At 49.4% G+C, this 19,692-nt stretch overlaps 1 protein-coding gene across 1 annotated transcript in view; it reads left to right on the forward strand.

The window, feature by feature from the left end:
* Positions 1-19,692, forward strand: part of DOCK1 (dedicator of cytokinesis 1) — a 435,479-nt gene that overhangs the window by 382,623 nt on the left and 33,164 nt on the right. The window contains exons 36-40 of the mRNA XM_029920619.1: positions 11,810-11,899; positions 12,696-12,800; positions 17,350-17,491; positions 17,597-17,675; positions 19,105-19,189. Of these exons, the coding sequence (XP_029776479.1) occupies positions 11,810-11,899; positions 12,696-12,800; positions 17,350-17,491; positions 17,597-17,675; positions 19,105-19,189 (501 nt within the window). The remainder of the gene's footprint in view (positions 1-11,809; positions 11,900-12,695; positions 12,801-17,349; positions 17,492-17,596; positions 17,676-19,104; positions 19,190-19,692) is intronic.

The raw sequence follows: 19,692 nt of genomic DNA on the forward strand, positions 1-19,692 counted from the left end.
CAGTGGCTCTTGGGTGATGGGTGGAAAGTGTGGGAGCCAATGGAAGCTTGAGAAGGGTCTCAGGAAATGCGGAGGGGTGTGAGGGGACCCGGGCAGGGGCACAAGAGGAGGGCCGCTCAGGCAGCGGGTGGGACTGTAACCTGTGTGATGCAGTCCTGGAGCCACGAGGGACATGTGGTCATCGGCATTTGGAATGTGGCCTGTCCAAGCTGAGGGACAGCTGTCAGCATACAATGCACCCTGGGTTTGTCAGACTTAGTGTAAAATAAAGAATGTCGTTGCCCTGGACTGTTTCTGCCAAACAGAATTTCAAGTCCCGATGTCTAGGACTTCCAGTCCTGACTGTGTCTGGCCCTAAGTCCTTTAGAGAGGTGACTAAGGGGAAATGAGGGCTAGCGTACGGGTGAGAAGAGTGTCTAGGACGCTCACAGTAGGGACCCCGTGAGGACGTGGTGACAAGCGGGCCGTCTACGAGCCAAGCAGGGAGGCCTTGCATCAGACCGTCCGGCCTCCACCTGATCTCGGACTGTCAGCCTCCAGAACGATGAGGGAAGAAATGAGGTTAGGGTCCCCAGTCTGTGGGACTTGGTTCCGGCAGCCAGAGCAACAGAGACCCTGTCTCAGTTGCGTTTTTTAAAATATTTTTTAAGTGTTTTATTTATTTTTCTTAGCATGACACCCTCAAGTGTCATGCTAAGCGAAATAAGTCAGGCAGAGAAGGACAGATACCATATGTTCGCACTCATAGGTCTAACAGGAGAAACCTAACAGAGGACCAGGGGGAGGGGAAGGGGGAAAGAGAGTTGGGGAGAGGGACACAAATCATGAGAGATTATTGAATACTGAAAATGAACCATGCTCTGAAGGGGGAGGGGGAGGGAGGGAAGGGGGTGATGGTCATGGTGGGGGGCACTTGTGGGGAGAAGCACTGGGTATTATATGGAAACCAATCTGACAATAAACTATTTTTTAAAATGATTTATTTTTGAGAGATTGAGAGATCCAGCATGAGCAGGGGAGGGTCAGAGACAGAAGGAGATACAGAATCTGAAACAGGCTCCAGGCTCTGAGCTGTCAACACAGAGCCCGACGCGGGGCTTGAACCCACGAACCGTGAGATCATGACCTGGGCCAAAGCCAGATGCTCAACCGACTAAGCCACCCAGGCGCCCCGTCACTTAGTTTTGTGTTATTGATTACATACTGAAATGATAATGTTGCAGATATATTAAATACTCCTAAACGTAATCCCACTTTTTTAAAAAGGTGCTGCTAGTAACTGAAAACCACATACGTGCCTGGCATTATGTTTCTACAGGACAGTGCTGATGAGACCCAAAGACTTTGTCCTCACTCAGCATTAAGACCATTGTCCCCAGGCACACCCATCCACCTGCCGGTGTGAATGGAATTTACTCTTACATCCCTGGGGCCATCACAAGCAGCCAGTGTCACTTATGTGCCTATTGGCATACATTCCTTGCGCCGAGTGAATATTTGAAAAACTAAACTATATCTAAAAGAATTAGAACATGGGAACCAAAGCCAGGAAATAATAGAATTTATGTCAAAATGACAAGGGAAAACATGATAACAAGCAAAAAAAATTAGATTTTATTTTCTTGTGACCCAATGTTATTTCTAAAATTTGGAAAAAAACTGTCCAAGAATATGTTTAGTTTATGGGGCACCCGAGTGGCTCAGTCAGCTAAGCATCCAACTTTGGCTCAGGTCACGATCTCGTGGTTCATGGGTTCAAGCCCCGCATTGGGCTCCCCACTGAGAGTGTGGAGCCTGCTTGGGATTCTCTCTCTCTGCCTCCTCCCCACTCACGCTTTCTTTCTCAAAAATAAATAACTTTTAACAAAGAGTATCATAGTTATTTACTTTAGGAAACTTGGAGGGAGGGGTGATTTAGGGGCTTCTTTGCGGCCGAGGATTCTCCGAAGGAAATATACACAAGATGTTCGAGAGGCAAAGAAAGAGGTAAGAACAGAGGCAGTTACGAATGAAGATAAATCCCGAGAAATGAAAGAAAAGCAACGTAGCTTTGTTGGAGCACGATGCAGTTTTCAGGCACTTATTTTATCTTATTTTGTTATTAAAATTTAGAATCCTGCCCCTTAGGTATGTTGTTTTCTTGTGTGCTTTGACCAAAGTCAATTATAATCTCATTATCGGCTTCCCACGCTCCTAAGGATGAATCACGATTTCTCATTGTGCTTTGGGCATCTAAGCCCCTTCAGCAAGGAGTGTCCCTGACAAACTCAGTCTAACATCAGCAGTGGCTCGGCCAGGACCCTCCCCTGAGGCGTTGCTGACCAAGTCCACGGACAGAAGAGCTGCTGCCAGAGCCCGTCCATCGCGTGGTCCCTTCCTCGTGAGCTCCGTCTTCCCAGGCTTCTGGTCCTGGCTGTATTATTACCCATGCTCTTCCAGGGGCCCACACGCATCCCTGCGACCCTGCTCCCTGGGTCTCCACTCTACAAAGTGGCCGTAGTATCATCGCTTGAATCACTTCAAAGATGCCCAGGGGCACCTCGGGGGCACAGTTAACCGTCCAACTTTGACTCAGGTCATGATCTCGAGGTTTGTGAGTTCGAGCCCCGCGTCGGGCTCTGTGCTGACAGCTCAGACCCTGGAACCCAGTTCAGATTCTGTGTCTCTGCCTCTCTGCTCACACTCAGTGTCTCTCTCTCTCTCCTTCAAAGATAAATACACATAAAAAAAAAAAAAAAGATGCCCAAACCTCTGGGGTCCCCACCCCTCTACCCGCATATCCAGGCTTCTCACTGGCCGATGAGGCCCCTCTGCCTAGCGCTCCCCTTTCCACCCACAACCTCCGGCCTTGTTTTAGCACATGCTCTTGGATTCCCATGGTCTCCCTGGGTGTGGAGGGGTGTCCCCGCCCCGTTCCCATGCCCTCTCCCCTTCGGCCTCCCCGCCCCGACCATCCAGGAAGGTGCCTCTCCCCAGCCCTGGTATTGCAACCATTTTCGTGTATCGTGTATCTCCCTACTTGGAGGATTTCATGCTCTTCAGGCCCCTACGAACCTTGGGGATCCTGTTACAATGCAGGTTCTGATCCAGTAGGTCTTGGGTGGGGCCTGAGGCTCTCTATTTCTAAACAGCTCCCAGGAATGACTGACAAGGCAGCTGGTCCAGGGACCACCCCAGTCACCAGGCCCTGCTTTGGCGAAAGCTACTTGGGGGCTGGGCAGGGCAGGCTCTGTCTATTGCTTCTGTGTCCCCCTGAGGGAGACCCATGCTAGAGAGCCCGGACGCTCAGGCAGAACGTTTTTCTAGTAGACTTTATTTTTTTAGAGCAGGTTCAGATCCCAACAAAAATGAGTGGAAGGTACGGAAGCTCAGGGAGTTCCCACACACCCCTGCCCGTGCCCATCCTCCACCACAACCAACACTGCCGCGCCGTTTTGATTCATCTTTTATGGGCTGGAGCGCCTTCTGGCCCATGCTTGGGCAAAATGTTGAAAAGGCCTCCATCCTCAGAAGGTCCACAGAGTACCTTCTATTGGGCACGTCTGTCTCCTGGGTGGGGTCTTGATTCCTGACCCGGATTCTGAGTCCCGTTGAGGTCTCAAAGGACAGACCCGTGACATCATTTCTGCCATGTGTGGGTTTCCGGGGGGAGGGTGTTTTCCACTGGCTCCTTTCCCGAGCCTGGCGCTAACTCTGTTCCAGAACCACGTTCCCTGCAAAGGCCGTAGATTTGACAAGACGGTCTTCAACACCTCGACCGGCTTTTCCTTCCCGTATTCTGTGCATCTTTTAGAAACGATGGTCCTCAGCCACCACGATTGCAGGAGCCCATCCAGGGAGCGAGCTGGACAAGTGCGTTGGGAGGGCACCTGGTCGGAGCCCCACAGGCTCTGACTTAGCAGCTGCTCCAGGGTGCACCCCAAGCCTCACGTGCTGTGTGCGGTCCTGCAGCACGAGCGCAGTTGAGTCACAAGAATGGGGTTCGATTTTACAGTTAATTCCTTTTAAGGGAGAAAAATCCAGTCCTGATTTTAAAACACATTCAGGCCAGGGGACTTCACGCCACGGTTGAATTTGAAGGCTGAGGATCACGAGATTCTAAAATGGGTGCTAAACAGGACCTCCCTCTGGCAAAAGTGTGACTCAGTGAGCGCTCCGTCGATACAGGCTGTCACCGTGTGGCCGTACCCTTGTGTCTGTAAGGAAGTCTTCATTACGTCCCTAATATTATGGAAACTTTGCCCGTTCTGGAGCTCATTTGCACTGTTTTAAATTTATTCGGCTTCCAAGGGGACATAGGGACTTAAGGAGCCCCAGGTCGGCCTCGGCAGGCAGTGAAGGAGTGGCCGTCATGGAAGGCGCCCCCGAGCCCGCAGGGACAGCAGAGCACCGGGCACTGGGGTCGGAGCATATGTAACGTTTCTCTGTCTTTGTGCTCCAGAGGCTGCAATGCTGAGTGGATTTTCTGCTGCTTTATATCGGCCGCTCCGGCTTTTGAATTCTGTTCGGTTATCTTTCTGCATTTCTTCTGCACGAAGTCATTCTTCTAATTTTGCTTTTCTGTCGTCTTCAGAAGTTTTGAACGTCTTTCAAGCCAAGCTCTTGGACTTTTCCTCTTTTTCTTCCTCTCCAGAAAACGTCCCTTCCACCTGTTTCCCTGTTGGTTCCCTTACGGTTCTCCCTTCCCAGGCTAATAACCGCTCCTCGCTCCTTTTCTGTTCTGTGTCTCCCACCCGTTTGAGCACCCCCCGAAAGCCTTCTGCCAGGTTTCCTCCCGGCAGACGGCCGATCTTCCCTGAACACGCTCCGTATTGTCTGTCTTATTGTGTTTGGTTGAGGCCTAGTAATTTTCAATAAAGCCCTTAATCCACGCACTTCACTGAAAATTACCAGGCTTCTCTATGGCGGATGAGTCAAAAATAGAAGCCCTGCTCTCAGGAAAATGCAGTCGGCGCCAGAGAGGCAGTCCGCACTCACCAGCGTCAGGCCGCCTCTGAAACCAAGAGCCAGCCTGGCAATGCCCGTCGACGGGGAGCGTGACTGGGAGCCCACGTGCTGCGTGCAGCTCCCTTTTCCCTTAAAATAACCGCGCCGCGACAACGTTCGCACTTTGCCTTGCGCCCAAGTCAAAAATGAGGCATCTCACCGTCTTCCTGTGAACTAAAAATAAGCATTTGGGGAGTCAGTTTCTGCATTTGGTTAAGCGGCTGGATTTCTTTTCTAGGAAGGTGGGGTGACATGTTTTCATCCTCTGCGTTTCCCTTTTAAAGCATGGGGTTATCAAGAGGAATTGTGGGGACAGACGCGTGACGACACCCTCCTCCTGGAATCGCGCTCAACATTTCCACAGTTTTGAAAATCCTGATGTTTGCCAGAATCCGTTCAGTTAGAAAGAATTTGACCTGCTAACACGTTCAAAGAGATCATGTTAATAGCGATTTGCTCCTATTTAAAAAAGAAGAAGAAGAAGAAGAAGAAGAAGAAGAAGAAGAAGAAGAAGAAGAAGAAGAAGAAGAAGAAGGAGAATCGGGGCGCCTGGGTGGCTCAGTCAGTTAAGCGTCCGATCTCAGCTCAGGTCATGATCTCATGGTCTGTGGGTTCAAGCTCCGCATCTGGCTCTGTGCTGACAGCTCAGAGCCTGGAGCCTGCTTTGGATTCTGTGTCTCCCTCTCTCTCTGCCTCTTCCCTACTCACACTCTGTCTCTGTCTCCTTCAAAAATAAACATTTAAAAAAATTATATTCTATCAAGGCATGAGCAAAATCAATGTTTAGAGTCTGTAGTCACACTACTCCCCACTCTGCAGGACCCCTAACAAGTATCCCCACTACCAGGCCCTACTGGGGTCAGGGGGCGCCCTTGAATTAGAGGCAAGCCCCCAGGCATCCCCATCGAGCCCTGGGGCTCATGTACAAACAGGTAAATAACAAGACCTTCCTCTGGTCTGATACCATGGCAGGTGCTGGGTCTCCCTGTCTAACAGGGACAGGAGTGGTTACTCCCAGGGAGAAAGGGCAGGCTTCATGGAGGAGGTGGCATTTTGAATGGCTCCTGAGGGATAAGATAAAGTTTGCCTGGCAGTGGCTGAGAGGAGCAGGAATTGCAAAAAATGAGAGCAGCACAGGTGTAAGGGCCAAGGCCAAGGCTCCAGAGGCCATCTTGCTTTCCTGGGGACGTCAGAAAGCATGTCTACAGGTTGGAGGATGAGGGATCCTGAGACCCACGGATGGAGAGACCTTGAGGTCCAGTGTGCCCGTGGCCTGGCACGTCCTCTGAAGATTTCATTCACTCCATGAAGCCCAATGATATGGAGAGATTTCATGCAAAGAGGCAACAGTGATTCATTTTCCTCTTTTCCGGGGGTAATGCTGGCTACTTGGTTGGGGACAGAGGCGATGGAGACCCACTGGGAGGTGGCCTGGAAGGTGGAGGCCTGGGACAGGTGGCTGGAGACAGGGACCAGGAAAGGGAGGTGGTGCTTTCAGAGACTTGAAGTCAGCTGATCACACGCTCCCTTCATTAAGTGGGTCAGTGTCGGAAGAGCAAATGCCAGGAGGAGCCGGGGCGCCCAGTGCAACTCCGACACCCGGGAACAGGGTGAGCATCCGCATCCTCGCGTGGCTGCAGCGCTGGAAGTGACACTTCTACAAAGCCCAGTGAGGTTTAATTTCCTACGAGGCCGTTAAAGCAGTTCTGAGAGATGCGGCTCCGTTCCTGTCACAGTCAGTTCCTGTGCAAAGTAGTTGACTTTCCAGCTAGCGGTTACCCAGGCAGTGGGATGCCACTCCGACCTCCACACGTGCCTGACGAACCCTCACGCACTGCATCTGCCCCCGGAGATTCTGCTTCCCTCCTCCGAGGGACAGACTCTCCGCATTCCTACGCTGCGCCCCAGACCCCCCTGCCCGTCCCAGGACGCCACGCCAGCCTGTAGGCCCGGCCCCTGCCTTGTCAGTGCCTTGCTCGCTGTTGACTAATGCACCTGCATCTATGGCCATGCCCTCATTTCCCCCATCTTTAAGAGAAGTTCTCTCTTGTGCTGACTGCTCTCTGACTGCCTGTCAGTCTCCTCCTTTTACACGATTCCTCAAAGAGCTATCTGTACTCACTCTGCTCCTCTCCCCCGGTTCTCACTGCTCCCGTCACAGATGCCCAATAATTAATTACCTGCAGAACCAAGGAGCAAGTGTCCCTTCCCTGCAGCCTGATTTCAGCTTTTCAGAGTCTCGCAGAACTACAGATGTCCTGGCCTGAAGAAAAAAATGCAAACCCTCTATGTTTTAAAGAAATGCTTCCTTCCAGGGCATTAAAAGCTGAGCAAATAGTTTTCTGTTTTGACAGGCGAAGAATTTCTGTGGGAAGAGACAAGGCATTCGTGAACATGACTTAGGTGGGCAGAGATTCCTTGCACACTTGACCACACCAGAGGAGAGGACTTATCACTGATAAATCTTGCATGAACCTTTTCCTAAGGGCTTCCTAAGCCCGCCCCAAGTCCCAGATCCCGCTGGCTTCCTGCCCCGTCTGACCGGCTTTCTAGATGCCAGCTCCATCTTGTGCATGGCATTCATTGTTTCTGCCGGATCGGGCAGCTCTGTGCCGCAGACCACAGAGACAGTGCACCTGCTGGGCTGTGAGAGCGGGGCCCGACTCGTGCTCTCTCTGAGAAGCATCTCTGGAAATACGTGGGTCCTTTGATCTGGCTGACACCGGTTGAAAACACCAGGCCGACCTGACTCAAAAAAGAGCAAGAGGTCTGGGGAGAGGGTGGGTGCCTACAGGGGTCTCTGTTCTTTCAGCTGAGCCAACGACCCCGGAATCACTGTGGCTCTTCAAAGGACATGCATCTTCCCTGGGGACTCCCACCCTACATCCTAGAGGGACTAGATGGAGACTGTCACTCAAAGGTGCCTGGCCTCACTTACCAGACAGGACCTAAAGCTAGTTCGTTCTGGGCTACCTCACTTGTCTCTGTGCAGACGGATCTCGACCAGTGCTCTGGATTCCTCCACGCCATTGCATCCTCACCCGTTCACGCATCAAAGACCCATGTGGGACACTGGAAATTCAGACGTGATTGAGGAAGACCCTTCTCCCAGCAGTTGCCTGGAAAAACAGCTGAATTTTAGAAGAATAACCAAGACTCAAGCCTCCCATAAAACTTGTTCACCAGTGAGTCACTTGCAGCTACTAAGTGGATTACACCAGAGTTGTGCACACACTGCTGGTGCGTCATCGGCAGCCTGAATTAATAGCGAGGGACAGTCATCCTGGCTGGCATCTACTCTGCCATCTTCCATGGCTCCTGTGCCCAGTGAGGTCAGTCTTGGTGTCCTGTCTGTCAACTGTGCAGTTCTCCATAGGAAATTACGGCCACTGCTGTCAGGGAGCAAAGGAAGGAGCTTTACCAGAAGGAGAAAAAAAGTTTGTATTCATGAAACTTGAAGAATGGAACTTCCTGATCCTGGGAGGTTCAGAGTGATAGAGAAAAGGTTATCATCTCAAGAGAGCGTAGCTAAGACCATCTGAGGAAAAGAGATGGAGGAAAGAGCGTGCTCCGGGCGGCAGGTAACCAGCGATTTCAAAGAGGCAATAAGATGGACTAAGGATTTCAAATCAGAAAACAAAGTTGCGTGTGGATCTGATGCTCTCTCATTCAGGGCTTTGGGAAACCTCAGAGCCCATTGTACGAGCCACGGCAGGGCGTTCAAACCCACGGGTTAAAGCGAATCTTTCACGGCGGCAATCTAAATCCCCATCGGTTTGAATCTGTCTCCTCTCTGGTACTGAAGTATCTTCCAAGGTGTTCACGTCGGAAATATGAATTGCCCACACTCCCTAGAGTCCTATCCAATTAAAAGTAGATCTAAATCTCCCTAATGCAGAATCCTTTAAGACACTGGAGGGCAGAGGAGGGAATGAGTATTTATAGGAAATCTGATAGAAAACACAACCATGTCACTTCAAGGGTGAGCCGGAAAAGATATTTATTCAAGACTTACATTTCTTTAAAAACAATTACTTTTGATATGTATCTAAAGCATCTCATCTGTCATTTAGGATAAAAACAGATTAAGCTTTTTACTCAGTAATGAATTAGGTGCCCTAACATTCTAGGCAGCCAAAAGCGTGTGTGTTCACTTGCAGAAAACGAAAGAAAAATCCTGTGACAGAGAATCACAAAAGTTTTCTTTGAAATGGAAATATTCTGAGGAGGAGGAATTGGTCACTGGAGATTAAAAAAGACATTGAAAGTGCAGGAGAGGCTTCCCTTCCTAGAAATGTGAGCTTGGGCCCCAGCAGTGGACCCGAGGAGGATCCGAAACAGCAGATCAAACTCTTCCAGAATAAAAGCTCCAGCGGGCTGGAGGCAGGGTCAGCTCTGGGAAGGGAACAGTGTGTAGACCCGGGAAGGGCGTCTTGGCCACCTTCTCTCTTCCCTGGGCGCAGGTCCTGTCTCAGAAATCTTTTCCTACTCTGGGCTTATTTTTGTCTTTCAGCATATTAAAGGGTAACTCTCATGCCAGGATGGCTTTTTTTCTCATAAGGAATAGCAGGTGATTTATTTAAGCCGTAGCTATAAAGAGTGCGTTGAGTCTGTTGGGCTGTTCAGTAAGAAGGAAGGCCCTCGAGGGGCCTAAGAACAAGCAAAGACCCCAGGTGGGTGCTCAGTGACAAGGGTGTGCCAAGTATGGGACCCGGCCGCTTCTGTTCTCAGCGGGAACCTGGAATTCGCGTCTAGCCTAGCTTGTTTTATTTATGTATTTATAAAGTTCATTTATGTATTTAATTATTTTGAGAGAGAGAGCACACACACGCATGCATGAGTGGGGAGGGGCAGAGAGAGGGGGAGAGAGAGAATCCCAAGCAGCCTCTGCACTCTTAGTGTGAAGCCTGACATGGAGCTTGAACTCATGAACCGTGAGATCGTGACCAACGGTGAAGTCCGGCGCCAGATGCTTCACGGGCTGAACCACCCAAGGGCCCCCAAGTATCCTTTCAAACCCATCTGAGCAGGAGGGAGTGAGAGGAGTGACAGGGTTAGCACGTGGTCACTGTTATGGGCTGAACGTTTGCTTCCCCCCCGGCCCCCACCAAATTTATACTTTGGACCACCCCGTGATTGTTTTTGGAGATGAGGCCTTTGGGAGGTAATTATGTTTATATCGGGTCATAAGTAGGGTTGGCCCCCATGATGGGCCACTGCTCTTTTGAGAAGAGGAAGAGAGCTCTCTCTCAAAGCCCTGCAAGTACATAGTGGGAAAGTGGTGTTCTGCAAGTCAGGAGGAGGCCCTCACCACCAACTGAATCTGCCTACACCTGGATCCTGAACTCCCAAGCTTCTAGAACAATGATGAAGAAATGTCTGTTGTCTAAGCCACCCTATCAATGGTATTTTATTGTAGCAGTCCAAACTAATAAAGTCATCAAGATCAAGAGCTTTAGAAAAAGATCAAAGTGGGCCAAGTACACCTCTCTGTGCCCTTGGGCAAGTTACTGACCTGTCTGACCCCCAACTTTCTTATCTGCAAAATGGGTATGACCAAGTACCCACGTGACATGGCAAGGGACTTGCTGGACCAAGAGCAAGCTCAGAATCACTTGTTCCTGACTTTACAGGCCACCATCTTGTGGGGAGGGTAGCCTCCATGAGGTTGGTGGTTCCTGGCTGGGGATACAGGTGGAATGGCATGGTGCTTTCCTGATTCTAAGTTGGTGAGCTTCAGTTCTTTTAATAAACATTCTTTTTTTTTTTTTTTTTTTTTGAGAGACAGAGAGACAGCGTGAGCAGGGGAGGGTGAGAGAGAGAGGGAGACACAGAATCTGAAACAGGCTCCAAGGCTCTGAGTTAGCTGTCAGCACAAAGCCCGATGTGGGGCTTGAACCCACGAACCATGAGATCATGACCTGAGCCAAAGCCGGCTGCTTAGCCGGCCACTTAACCAACTTAGCCACCCTGGCACCCCTTAGTAAACATTCTTGAGCAGGCCTTCAGTTGTGGTCTAGAGGTTTTAATGATGCTCAGTTCCTGCCCTCCACGGGCTTGTGGTCTCTAAGAAGGAATGACAGAGAGGCACTTCAGTTTCAGTACGTTACCATCAGGTTGGAAGTCAGGGGGTCCTGGGGCATCGTGGGAGCACAAGGAGAGTTGGCGTCCAGAAAGGCTTCCTGGAGGAGATGCTTCCTCCATATGTAACACACTCTTCTCAAGTCCACTGCTTAATTTTTCCTAAGAAAAATAGGGGAATTTCAGGTCTTACTATATGTATCAACAAATTATTCCACATATGTCAAAAAGCCTTTCAGCATTCTAATAAATCAGTTTCTTGGTTGGAAATCCACTTTGAAACCACTACCCCCCAACGCTCCCCCTTTCAAAATGGTGGCAGGCTTTATAACCTCACAGTATTTGCACACACAAAGCAACTTCTTGCAAGCTTTTCTTTAGAGCTGAAATATATCTCATTCTTACTGACAGTCCAAACAGTGTTTATTCAATGGGATGATTTGGGAAAATAGCAAAACGAGGCTCCTTGTCACCTCTCGTAGCCCTATGGCTCCCGCCCCCGGCTTACCAGCCACTCGGATGGATTGACTTCAGCTGATGAACCAGTAGTGGACAAGTTTAGCCAACTGACATCTGGTCATGAGCCTCTAGAAAATATTTGTGTTTTTCCAACATTATTCTCCTAGGGTTTTCATATTCAGCAAGCGTATTTCCAAATTGTTTTATTATGAACAGTTGTATGACTATTTCATTCCTTGACTGCATGATTCAGGTTTGGGTTTCTCTTTCCTTTTCTTCACAGATGTGGGAGGAAGCCATTGCTCTGGGTAAGGAACTTGCTGAACAGTATGAAAACGAGATGTTTGATTACGAACAACTCAGCGAATTGCTGGTAGGTCTTCTTTTCTTTCTAGTTAAATAAACACAGGCAATCTACACTTGTTTTTCTGGGATTTCCCTTCCCGCTTTAACGCTGGGATTCTCCTCGGGCCTTCTGCAGTCTTGGCGGTGGTCCTCCATTTTGTCCAGGACTAGGGCCTTGATGTATTTGCTGACCGATTCTGGCCCATGAGTTCTCACTTTTATCCCCAACGGAGCTATGGTAACCAGACTAAAGCTGTAAACAACTACTGACCCCACGTGTACAGTGCTCTGGGCCCAAGAATCTCTGAGAACCTCTGATGGCTTAAAACTGAACCCGTCTACGAGTCGGGTGGGTGACGGGAGAGTCGCCCAGACCTTTCTTCTGCTGCAGAAGCTGTTTGTATTCAGCAGGTGGACTTTATCAGTAATCTAGGCCAAAATTCTTCCCTTTCACATTTTTCTTTAATGTGTTCCAGTACCTAATTGATACCAGTTTTAAAAATACTAAAGACCAGTCATTTAATCAGAAGAAAAAACATTTCTGTGGCACCTCTTTGGTTATTGACAACATGAGTAAATCCTACTGGTTACTGAATTTTGTTCTTTTGGTCAGATTCCCTGCTAAACACTGGGGGTGAGTGACAAATTCTGTCCAGGCCATGTGTTGAGGTGTCCACATGCCCGTGACCTCGCTGCATCTACCTCATCCTCACCCTCCCACCTGACTGGACTTGCCAAAGCTTGGAGAGCCTGCTGGAAGATTCTAGAAGAAAAAATTGCTCACATACATGACTCAAACCTGAAATTTCCTTTTTTCCTTTCAGAAAAAACAGGCTCAGTTTTATGAGAACATCGTCAAAGTGATAAGACCGAAGCCTGACTATTTCGCTGTTGGCTACTATGGACAAGGGTTCCCCACATTCCTTCGGGTAAATTTTGATTCCATTTAATCTAAGCCAAGATTGCTGCCTGGGCAGAGAGCCTCCTCCCGTTCTGAGGAATGATCTGGACTTTGCATTCTCCGGTCAAAGTCAGGCTTTGTACTCTTAATAGCGCTGTGCTTAGCTTAGGGTGTAAGAGAAGGACTTCTAACATTGTCTTTGATTGCATACAAACTTTCCATCTGAACTTTTCTAAGCAGGACTCTCCTTCAGAGATTTAGGTGTGTCTTTTAAATTGTGGTAAAATGCAGGTGACGTAAAATCTGCCACCTTAACCAATTTTAAGGGTACAGTTCAGGGGCATTAAGTACTTTCATGTTGTTGTGCAATCATCCGTCTCTGGAACTTTTTCATCTCTCCAAACTGAAATTTTCCAGTGACTCCACATTTCCTCACCTCTCAGCCCCTGGCAGCACTGTTCTACTTTCTGTCTCTATGAACTCACCTTTTCTAGGTACCTCATGAAGTGAAATCATACAGTACTTGCCCTTTTGTGTCTGGCCTTTTTCCCTTGACATACTGTCTTCAAGGTCTATCCATGTTGGGACATAAATCTGAATTTCACTTCTTTTTATGGCTGGATAATATCCCGTTGTATAGATATACTGTATTTTATCCAGTCATCCTTCGATGGATGTTTGGGTTGTCTTGGCTATTATGAATCATCCTGCCATGAACATGTGTATTTTTAATTACATGAGAAATTGTAAGGGGGGTTTCATGCCCACATTGCTCGGGACACTGAGTCACATTCCATTGCTTAGATAGGCACATGCTGTTTGACACATGATTGAAGAAATACTGTGATCGTCAACCAAATGCCCATCTCTAGCACTCATGGGGCCAGAAGACAAATCGTGCAAATAAATACTGCTTGACCTAGTAGAATTGTTTAAAGTTTGTCTTAGATGCCACTGACCAGTGGGCCATGTTTTCCTGTCATTTCTTATGACATGTTTTGAAGACACATGATCTTCTCATATTCTGGGAGGACCACGCGGCATTCCTCTGGTTCGGGGGAGGGGACCTCTTGTCTAGAGCAAAGCTGGGTGGGGCAGTGAGATCCGGGTAGGAGATTTTCCTGGTCCTTTGACCCTGGTGGTTCTGACTGAACAGACGTCCCTGATGTCTCTTCCAGCACCCCCAGCAGGAAGGACTTACTTGCTGAGGACCTGTCAGTGATGATATGACATCAACAGGTGACCCTCCCAGGTCTAGGCTGCTCCAAAACATGAGCTGTTGACTTGTCCACTCCCTCAGGTCCAGGGTGACCGGAGCCTCTGTCCCTACCCCGTCACTGCTGGGCTGACACCACAGCTTCCTGTGCAGCCATGGCGCACACGCCCGGACAGCAGCTGGTCAGAAACCCAGATTCTGGAGAAAGTCTTCGTCCCAAAGAATGAATAAAGGACATTTCATTATGAGCCCTAAATTAAGGAGGATTTTGAAATTAACTATGTTCTATTTTTATTTTTAAGAAGTTTATTTATTCTGAGAGAAGGAGGGAGTCAGAGAGAGAGAAAATCCCAAGCAGTTTCCGTGCTGTCAGCACAGAGCCCGACGTGGGGCTCGATCCCATGAACCATGAGCTCACGACCTGAGCTGCGCTCCAAGAGTCTGACAGTTAACAGACTGAGCCACCCAGTTGGTTCATGAGAGTTAAATAAAAAACCAAGCTGAAGAATATTATGAGCTTGGAGTTGATGTTGTTAAAGGCTTTCATTAATGTGTATAAATCTATATGTGTGCCCTCATGCATGTGTCTCTAAGAAGGAGAGAGACAGACCCTAAATCATGGCTGTGCTGAGGTGTTCCAGGGTGTGTGTGGCCCTCCGTGGACAGTGCTGTGACTTATGGCCACTCACTATGGCTCTGCGCTGGCTTCCTGACGTGCCAGTGGGCGGGGCGGGCACTTTGCAGACCCTGAGCCAATGGATGCCTGGCGTGTGCCGGGAGGCACACACAATGGGTGTGCTCCAGGGACCGCACTGGGTCATCTCCCCCGTCAAAAGGACAAAATGCAAAGTGTGAAGGAAGAGTTTAACGGGCATGATTAATATTGAGCTGACTTCCCCGCCACACCTGAATAATTTTGGGGGACTAGAGCAATATATTTATCACGCTTCACAGATCACCTGGCAGGGGTCAACCTGACAATGACATTAGCCGTTACAGAAACGCGGGCGAAATGTTTGGCTGTTTAATGCTTCTGAGAACTAACTGTCCCTTTTGCTTTGTTGTCCTTTAAGAGCTGGTCTCCTTGGCTTTGGGTTTGCTTTTTTTTTTTGCTTTCATGTTAATATTTATGGTTCTTCAAAGAACAAATATCTTTGACTCTCTCTATATATATATTTCCCCCTTGTTTTCATGTTTGAAGGGACTGCTTCAGAATGCAAAATAATTGACATTTCTAGAAAATGTTAGTAGTGCTTTCGTGTATAACTCACTAGGGTTTTTCTATTAAAGTCTTTATATACATTTTATTATTATGTCTTTCTTCTAGTGTAAAGCATAATAAATGCATGCGAGTTTTGTAGTAGCCTGTTATACATTAAATCTTCCTGAATTTCTGAAATGTTTGGCTTTATATAGCCTGAAAAGATGCCCGCACTGTGTATTTATATTTCTAATTAAGACTACATATTACTTTGCTTTCTGCTTGACATGATTTTTTTAGAGAAAGAGAACATTTTTCTTCCATAATGGGTACTTTCAGACATACCTAAGCACAAAGTGAAAAAAAGACTCAATTCTTAAACTGTTCCTTCTATAGTGATTTATGGGGACCCAGAAAAAGTTGGGACCAGGGAAGGAAAGAAACTGAGTACCATAGGATCTCTCTTTATCTTTTGAACATTCATTAATTAGACAAATTTTAGTTTGACTTTGAACTTAGTATTTGGCGGGGTGCTATGCTATGGGCTTTCTGAATCTCCTCCGCCGTGGCATCTGGCCGGCGTCAGGACCATCACAGCACTGCACCTGACTCATGACCGGCCAGGCTGGGGCCTCTTGCTCGGGGTCTCCTGATTGAAACAATGGATCCCGTGAGGGAAAGCATTATTCCCCAGCCTCCTGTTTCTTCAGTCCCTTGGCGTCTTTTCCTTGTTGCCATCTTCCATCAGCCCTGGGGGGGTGGGGGCAGGGTGTGGGGGGGTGGGGCCTACGCTCAGGAGCCAGCGGTAATGTCACACTACCCATTGCCACCTTTCTGTGACTCAGTTGACACTCAGAAGACACTGTTGAATCCGTGAAGCATCACACACCTTTTACATCATAGAATCAGAAAATTCTTTAGAGGTACGTTTACTGAGTGACCATGTCCCATTCGGACAGAAATGGCCTCAACGAGGCAGCCTGCCTGGGGAAGGGGGCTCACCTGCCTAACACCAGCCCAAGGTCACCCCAGCATCTAAAACCACCCCCACATGGACTCTCCAACTTGGAATTTATGGAGGTGACAAAGGGTCATAGATGGACAAAAGCCAGATTTAAAAAAATTTTTTTTAATCTTTATTTATTTTTGAGACAAAGAGATAGAGGGCAAGTGGAGGAGGAACAGAAGGAGAGAGGGAGACACAGAATCCAAAGCGGGCTCCAGGCTCCGAGCTGTCAGCACAGAGCCTGATGCAGGGCTGCACCAAAGCCAGATGCTTAACCGACTGAGCCACCCAGGCGCCCTCAAAAGCCGGTCTTTAGGAGAATGCTGACATGGCCCCTGTCATTCATCCCTGGGTAATTGTCGGTACAGCACGGAGGGACAGTGAGGACAGTCCTCAGCCCGCCTCCTGTCTCTCACTCCCAGGGAGGCCGCGGTCCTCACACCTCCCTACTTTGTTTCTGGTTTTTTTTATTTTTAATGTTTATTTATTTTTGAGAGACAGAGCATAAGCAGGGGAGGGGCAGAGAGAGAGGGGGACACGGAATCTGAAGCAGGCTCCAAGCTCCGAGCTGTCAGCACAGAGCCCGACACGGGGCTTGAACCCACGAACTATGAGACCATGACCTGAGCTGAAGTTGAACGCTTAACCGACTGAGCCCCCGAGGGGCCCCACACATCCCTACCTTGGAACAGACCCCCTTCCCTGCTGGCCGCTTGGCTGTGTCCTCTTGGAAACAGCTGAGGCTGTCGTGCACACCTCAGGCTCACGCTGTCGTAAATTCCTCTGGGCAGAGTGGACGCTATTTAATTAGGACACCGTGATGCCCTTGCCCGGTGCCTTTGCCCACTAGCCGCCACGCACCCACTAGAAGGCGGGCTCCAGTTCTCCCCTGGTTCCCGGTGACTGTCACTGCTAAGGCTGAAATGCACCAGCCGACTTCCGGACCTTGTTCAGTGCTTCGTAAACACCACTAAATTGTGTGGCGCCTGTTTGTGTGTTCTTGATTAATAAGGCCGGTGTAATTACAAGCTGTCCTTCAGTCAATGACGTCTTAAAGAAAGCTCTTGAGCCTATTTTGGAGACCAGTGCATGTGTGCGCGAACTCGTCCTGACCCTCCCCCGCGGTGGTATTTAATGAATGTCACTGTTTCCAGGGGAAAGTTTTCATTTACCGAGGGAAAGAGTACGAACGCAGGGAAGACTTTGAAGCCCGGCTCTTAACTCAGTTCCCCAACGCGGAGAAGATGAAGACCACGTCTCCCCCCGGCGACGACATCAAGAACTCTCCTGGCCAATGTATCCTTTAAGACCGCCCCGTGGGACAGAACGCGATCTCAGCGCCGGTGTCCTCGGGGGCTGATGTCCATGCTGCCTGGTGATCCTTAACCGCTTCACCCTTAGATATCCAGTGCTTCACCGTGAAGCCCAAACTCGACCTGCCCCCGAAATTTCACAGGCCTGTGTCGGAGCAGATCGTAAGGTAGGCGCCCCTTCCTCCTGCCCAGCGTAAGGATGAGGACAGACTGTGCACAGATCTCTTACTAAGAATTTCACCCCCGAAAGGATGGATTTCAGGCTTTGGTTAGCTTTCCAGATGCTCTGTTTACTTTGAAGAGCAAGGGAAGCAAATTATTCTGAACATCAGAACAGTGAGGAAGAAGTTAGTACGTGTTTGCCGGGAGGTGCACGCACTATTCCTTTCCTGACGTGGGGAGACCAGGGAGACTTGGGAGGAAGGCGGGGGCACTCTGGTCCCCGTGTGACATGCCTAGCCCCCCACCCAGCACCTCCGAGTCCCCGTGCATGGGGAGGGCCGGACTGTTTGCGCACCGCACGACAGGAAAAGGGGTTGGGGAACCCCGGTACCCCTGCAACACCGCGATGGCATCACAAGGGATCAGGAGGCTGATGTTTAGCACCACTCGCCTGCGATTTTGTGCCTCCCCACTGAATTGCACCCGACTTAGCCGTACTGTAGAAACACGCTGCTTCAGATGTTTCTTTGATATTAAGAACTTTCATTTCTCTGTGACACATGTTCTGGTTAAGAAATTAACCTGTTCAATGGCCTGATAGTGCTCAGAATCTGTTTCATATCCTGAAGTCTGGCGGGTTGTATTCTTTCTCAACATTCACCCTCCTCTTTAACCTCTTATTTCCCGTCGTGGAAAGTCAGCCAGGATTCTGTAGTGATGAGTGAGTGCTTCTGCAAGGCCCCCGTTTATCTCAGCAAGAGGCATAAAGGAAACAGTGGACAGTAGCTTATGCTCAGCTATTTCCCTGTGGTGCGGGGAGGCCGTGTGCGTTTCAGTGCAGGGGACCAGTAAGTCGGCCTCTCATACACGTGGGGAAGCCCCCCCGCCCCCCCCCCGGGTAAAGATGGTGCACGCTTGTTTTGTGCACACCTCTCTTGGTGGCTGCAGACCGTGCCTTCTGCAGCTCTGAAATAAAGGTATGCAAGACCTTTATAAAAATAATAAACACATAATTAAAATTTTTCAAATATGTTATTAAATTAAATAATCTTAATAAATTGTTGAATCACTATATTAAACGAATAAATGATGAATTAAACTTTGAAGGAGGAAACACCAGAGCAGGGAGCTGAGGCCTGTCTCCACCTTCCTTCACATCCCCTTTCCTCTCGTACTTAGTGCCCCTCTCTTACTTAGTATCTCTTCTCCCTGGAGGGTTCCCGGGGACGGGGAAGAACTCAAGGTAATTTTTCCACCTGCCAACATCTCTCTTGCGAGCCTGGCGGGGAGAGAAAGCCACAGCCATCGCTCCGAGCCAAGGTCGGGGATATTTTAGGGGATGCAGTGACCTGTCAGGGGGCCGGCCCCCACGTCTAAAAGCAGACTGGCCGCTTTGGGGATAGCATGTCTAACAACCTGCCTGTCTCTATACAGTTTTTACAGAGTGAATGAGGTCCAGCGGTTTGAATATTCTCGGCCGATCCGCAAGGGAGAGAAAAACCCGGACAATGAATTTGCGGTAAGAAACGACCACCAAAAATCCCCGCAAAGTACTCATTCCGCCACTGGCAAACCTGGCCGTGGAAAACGGGTCTCAAAGGCTAGCACGGAGCAGTGTTCGGTGGCTTTGGGCCCTGCGTGCAGAAATCCCCAAACCAAGTCGTAACCCCTTCAAATGTAGGGAAACGATGAAAGCTCACAAACCGTGCGGCCAAGGGCTTCCGAGTCAGCAGAAAGCGCACTCGCTTCCGCCCTGGGCTTCTCTGAGCTGTCTGCGTCTGTGCCCCCGGGGCCCCGGAGCACCCTGCTGCCGCCTCGGACACAATGGGCGCACAGAGGGGCCGAGCACTTGATGGGCCGAGCACTTGATGGGCCGTTTGCAGATGACTGCAGTCAGGGGCTCCCGGCCCAGTGCCTGAATTCCTTGAGGCACAAGGCACAGGAGCGGGTGCCCCCAGCCACCGCCGAGCCCCGGGCCGGGTGGTCCTCGGTGACGGGCCCGCAGCCTCCCTGACCCTCTAC

Source organism: Suricata suricatta, chromosome 2 (assembly GCF_006229205.1).
Source record: "Suricata suricatta isolate VVHF042 chromosome 2, meerkat_22Aug2017_6uvM2_HiC, whole genome shotgun sequence".
NCBI classification, from domain to species: domain Eukaryota; kingdom Metazoa; phylum Chordata; class Mammalia; order Carnivora; family Herpestidae; genus Suricata; species Suricata suricatta.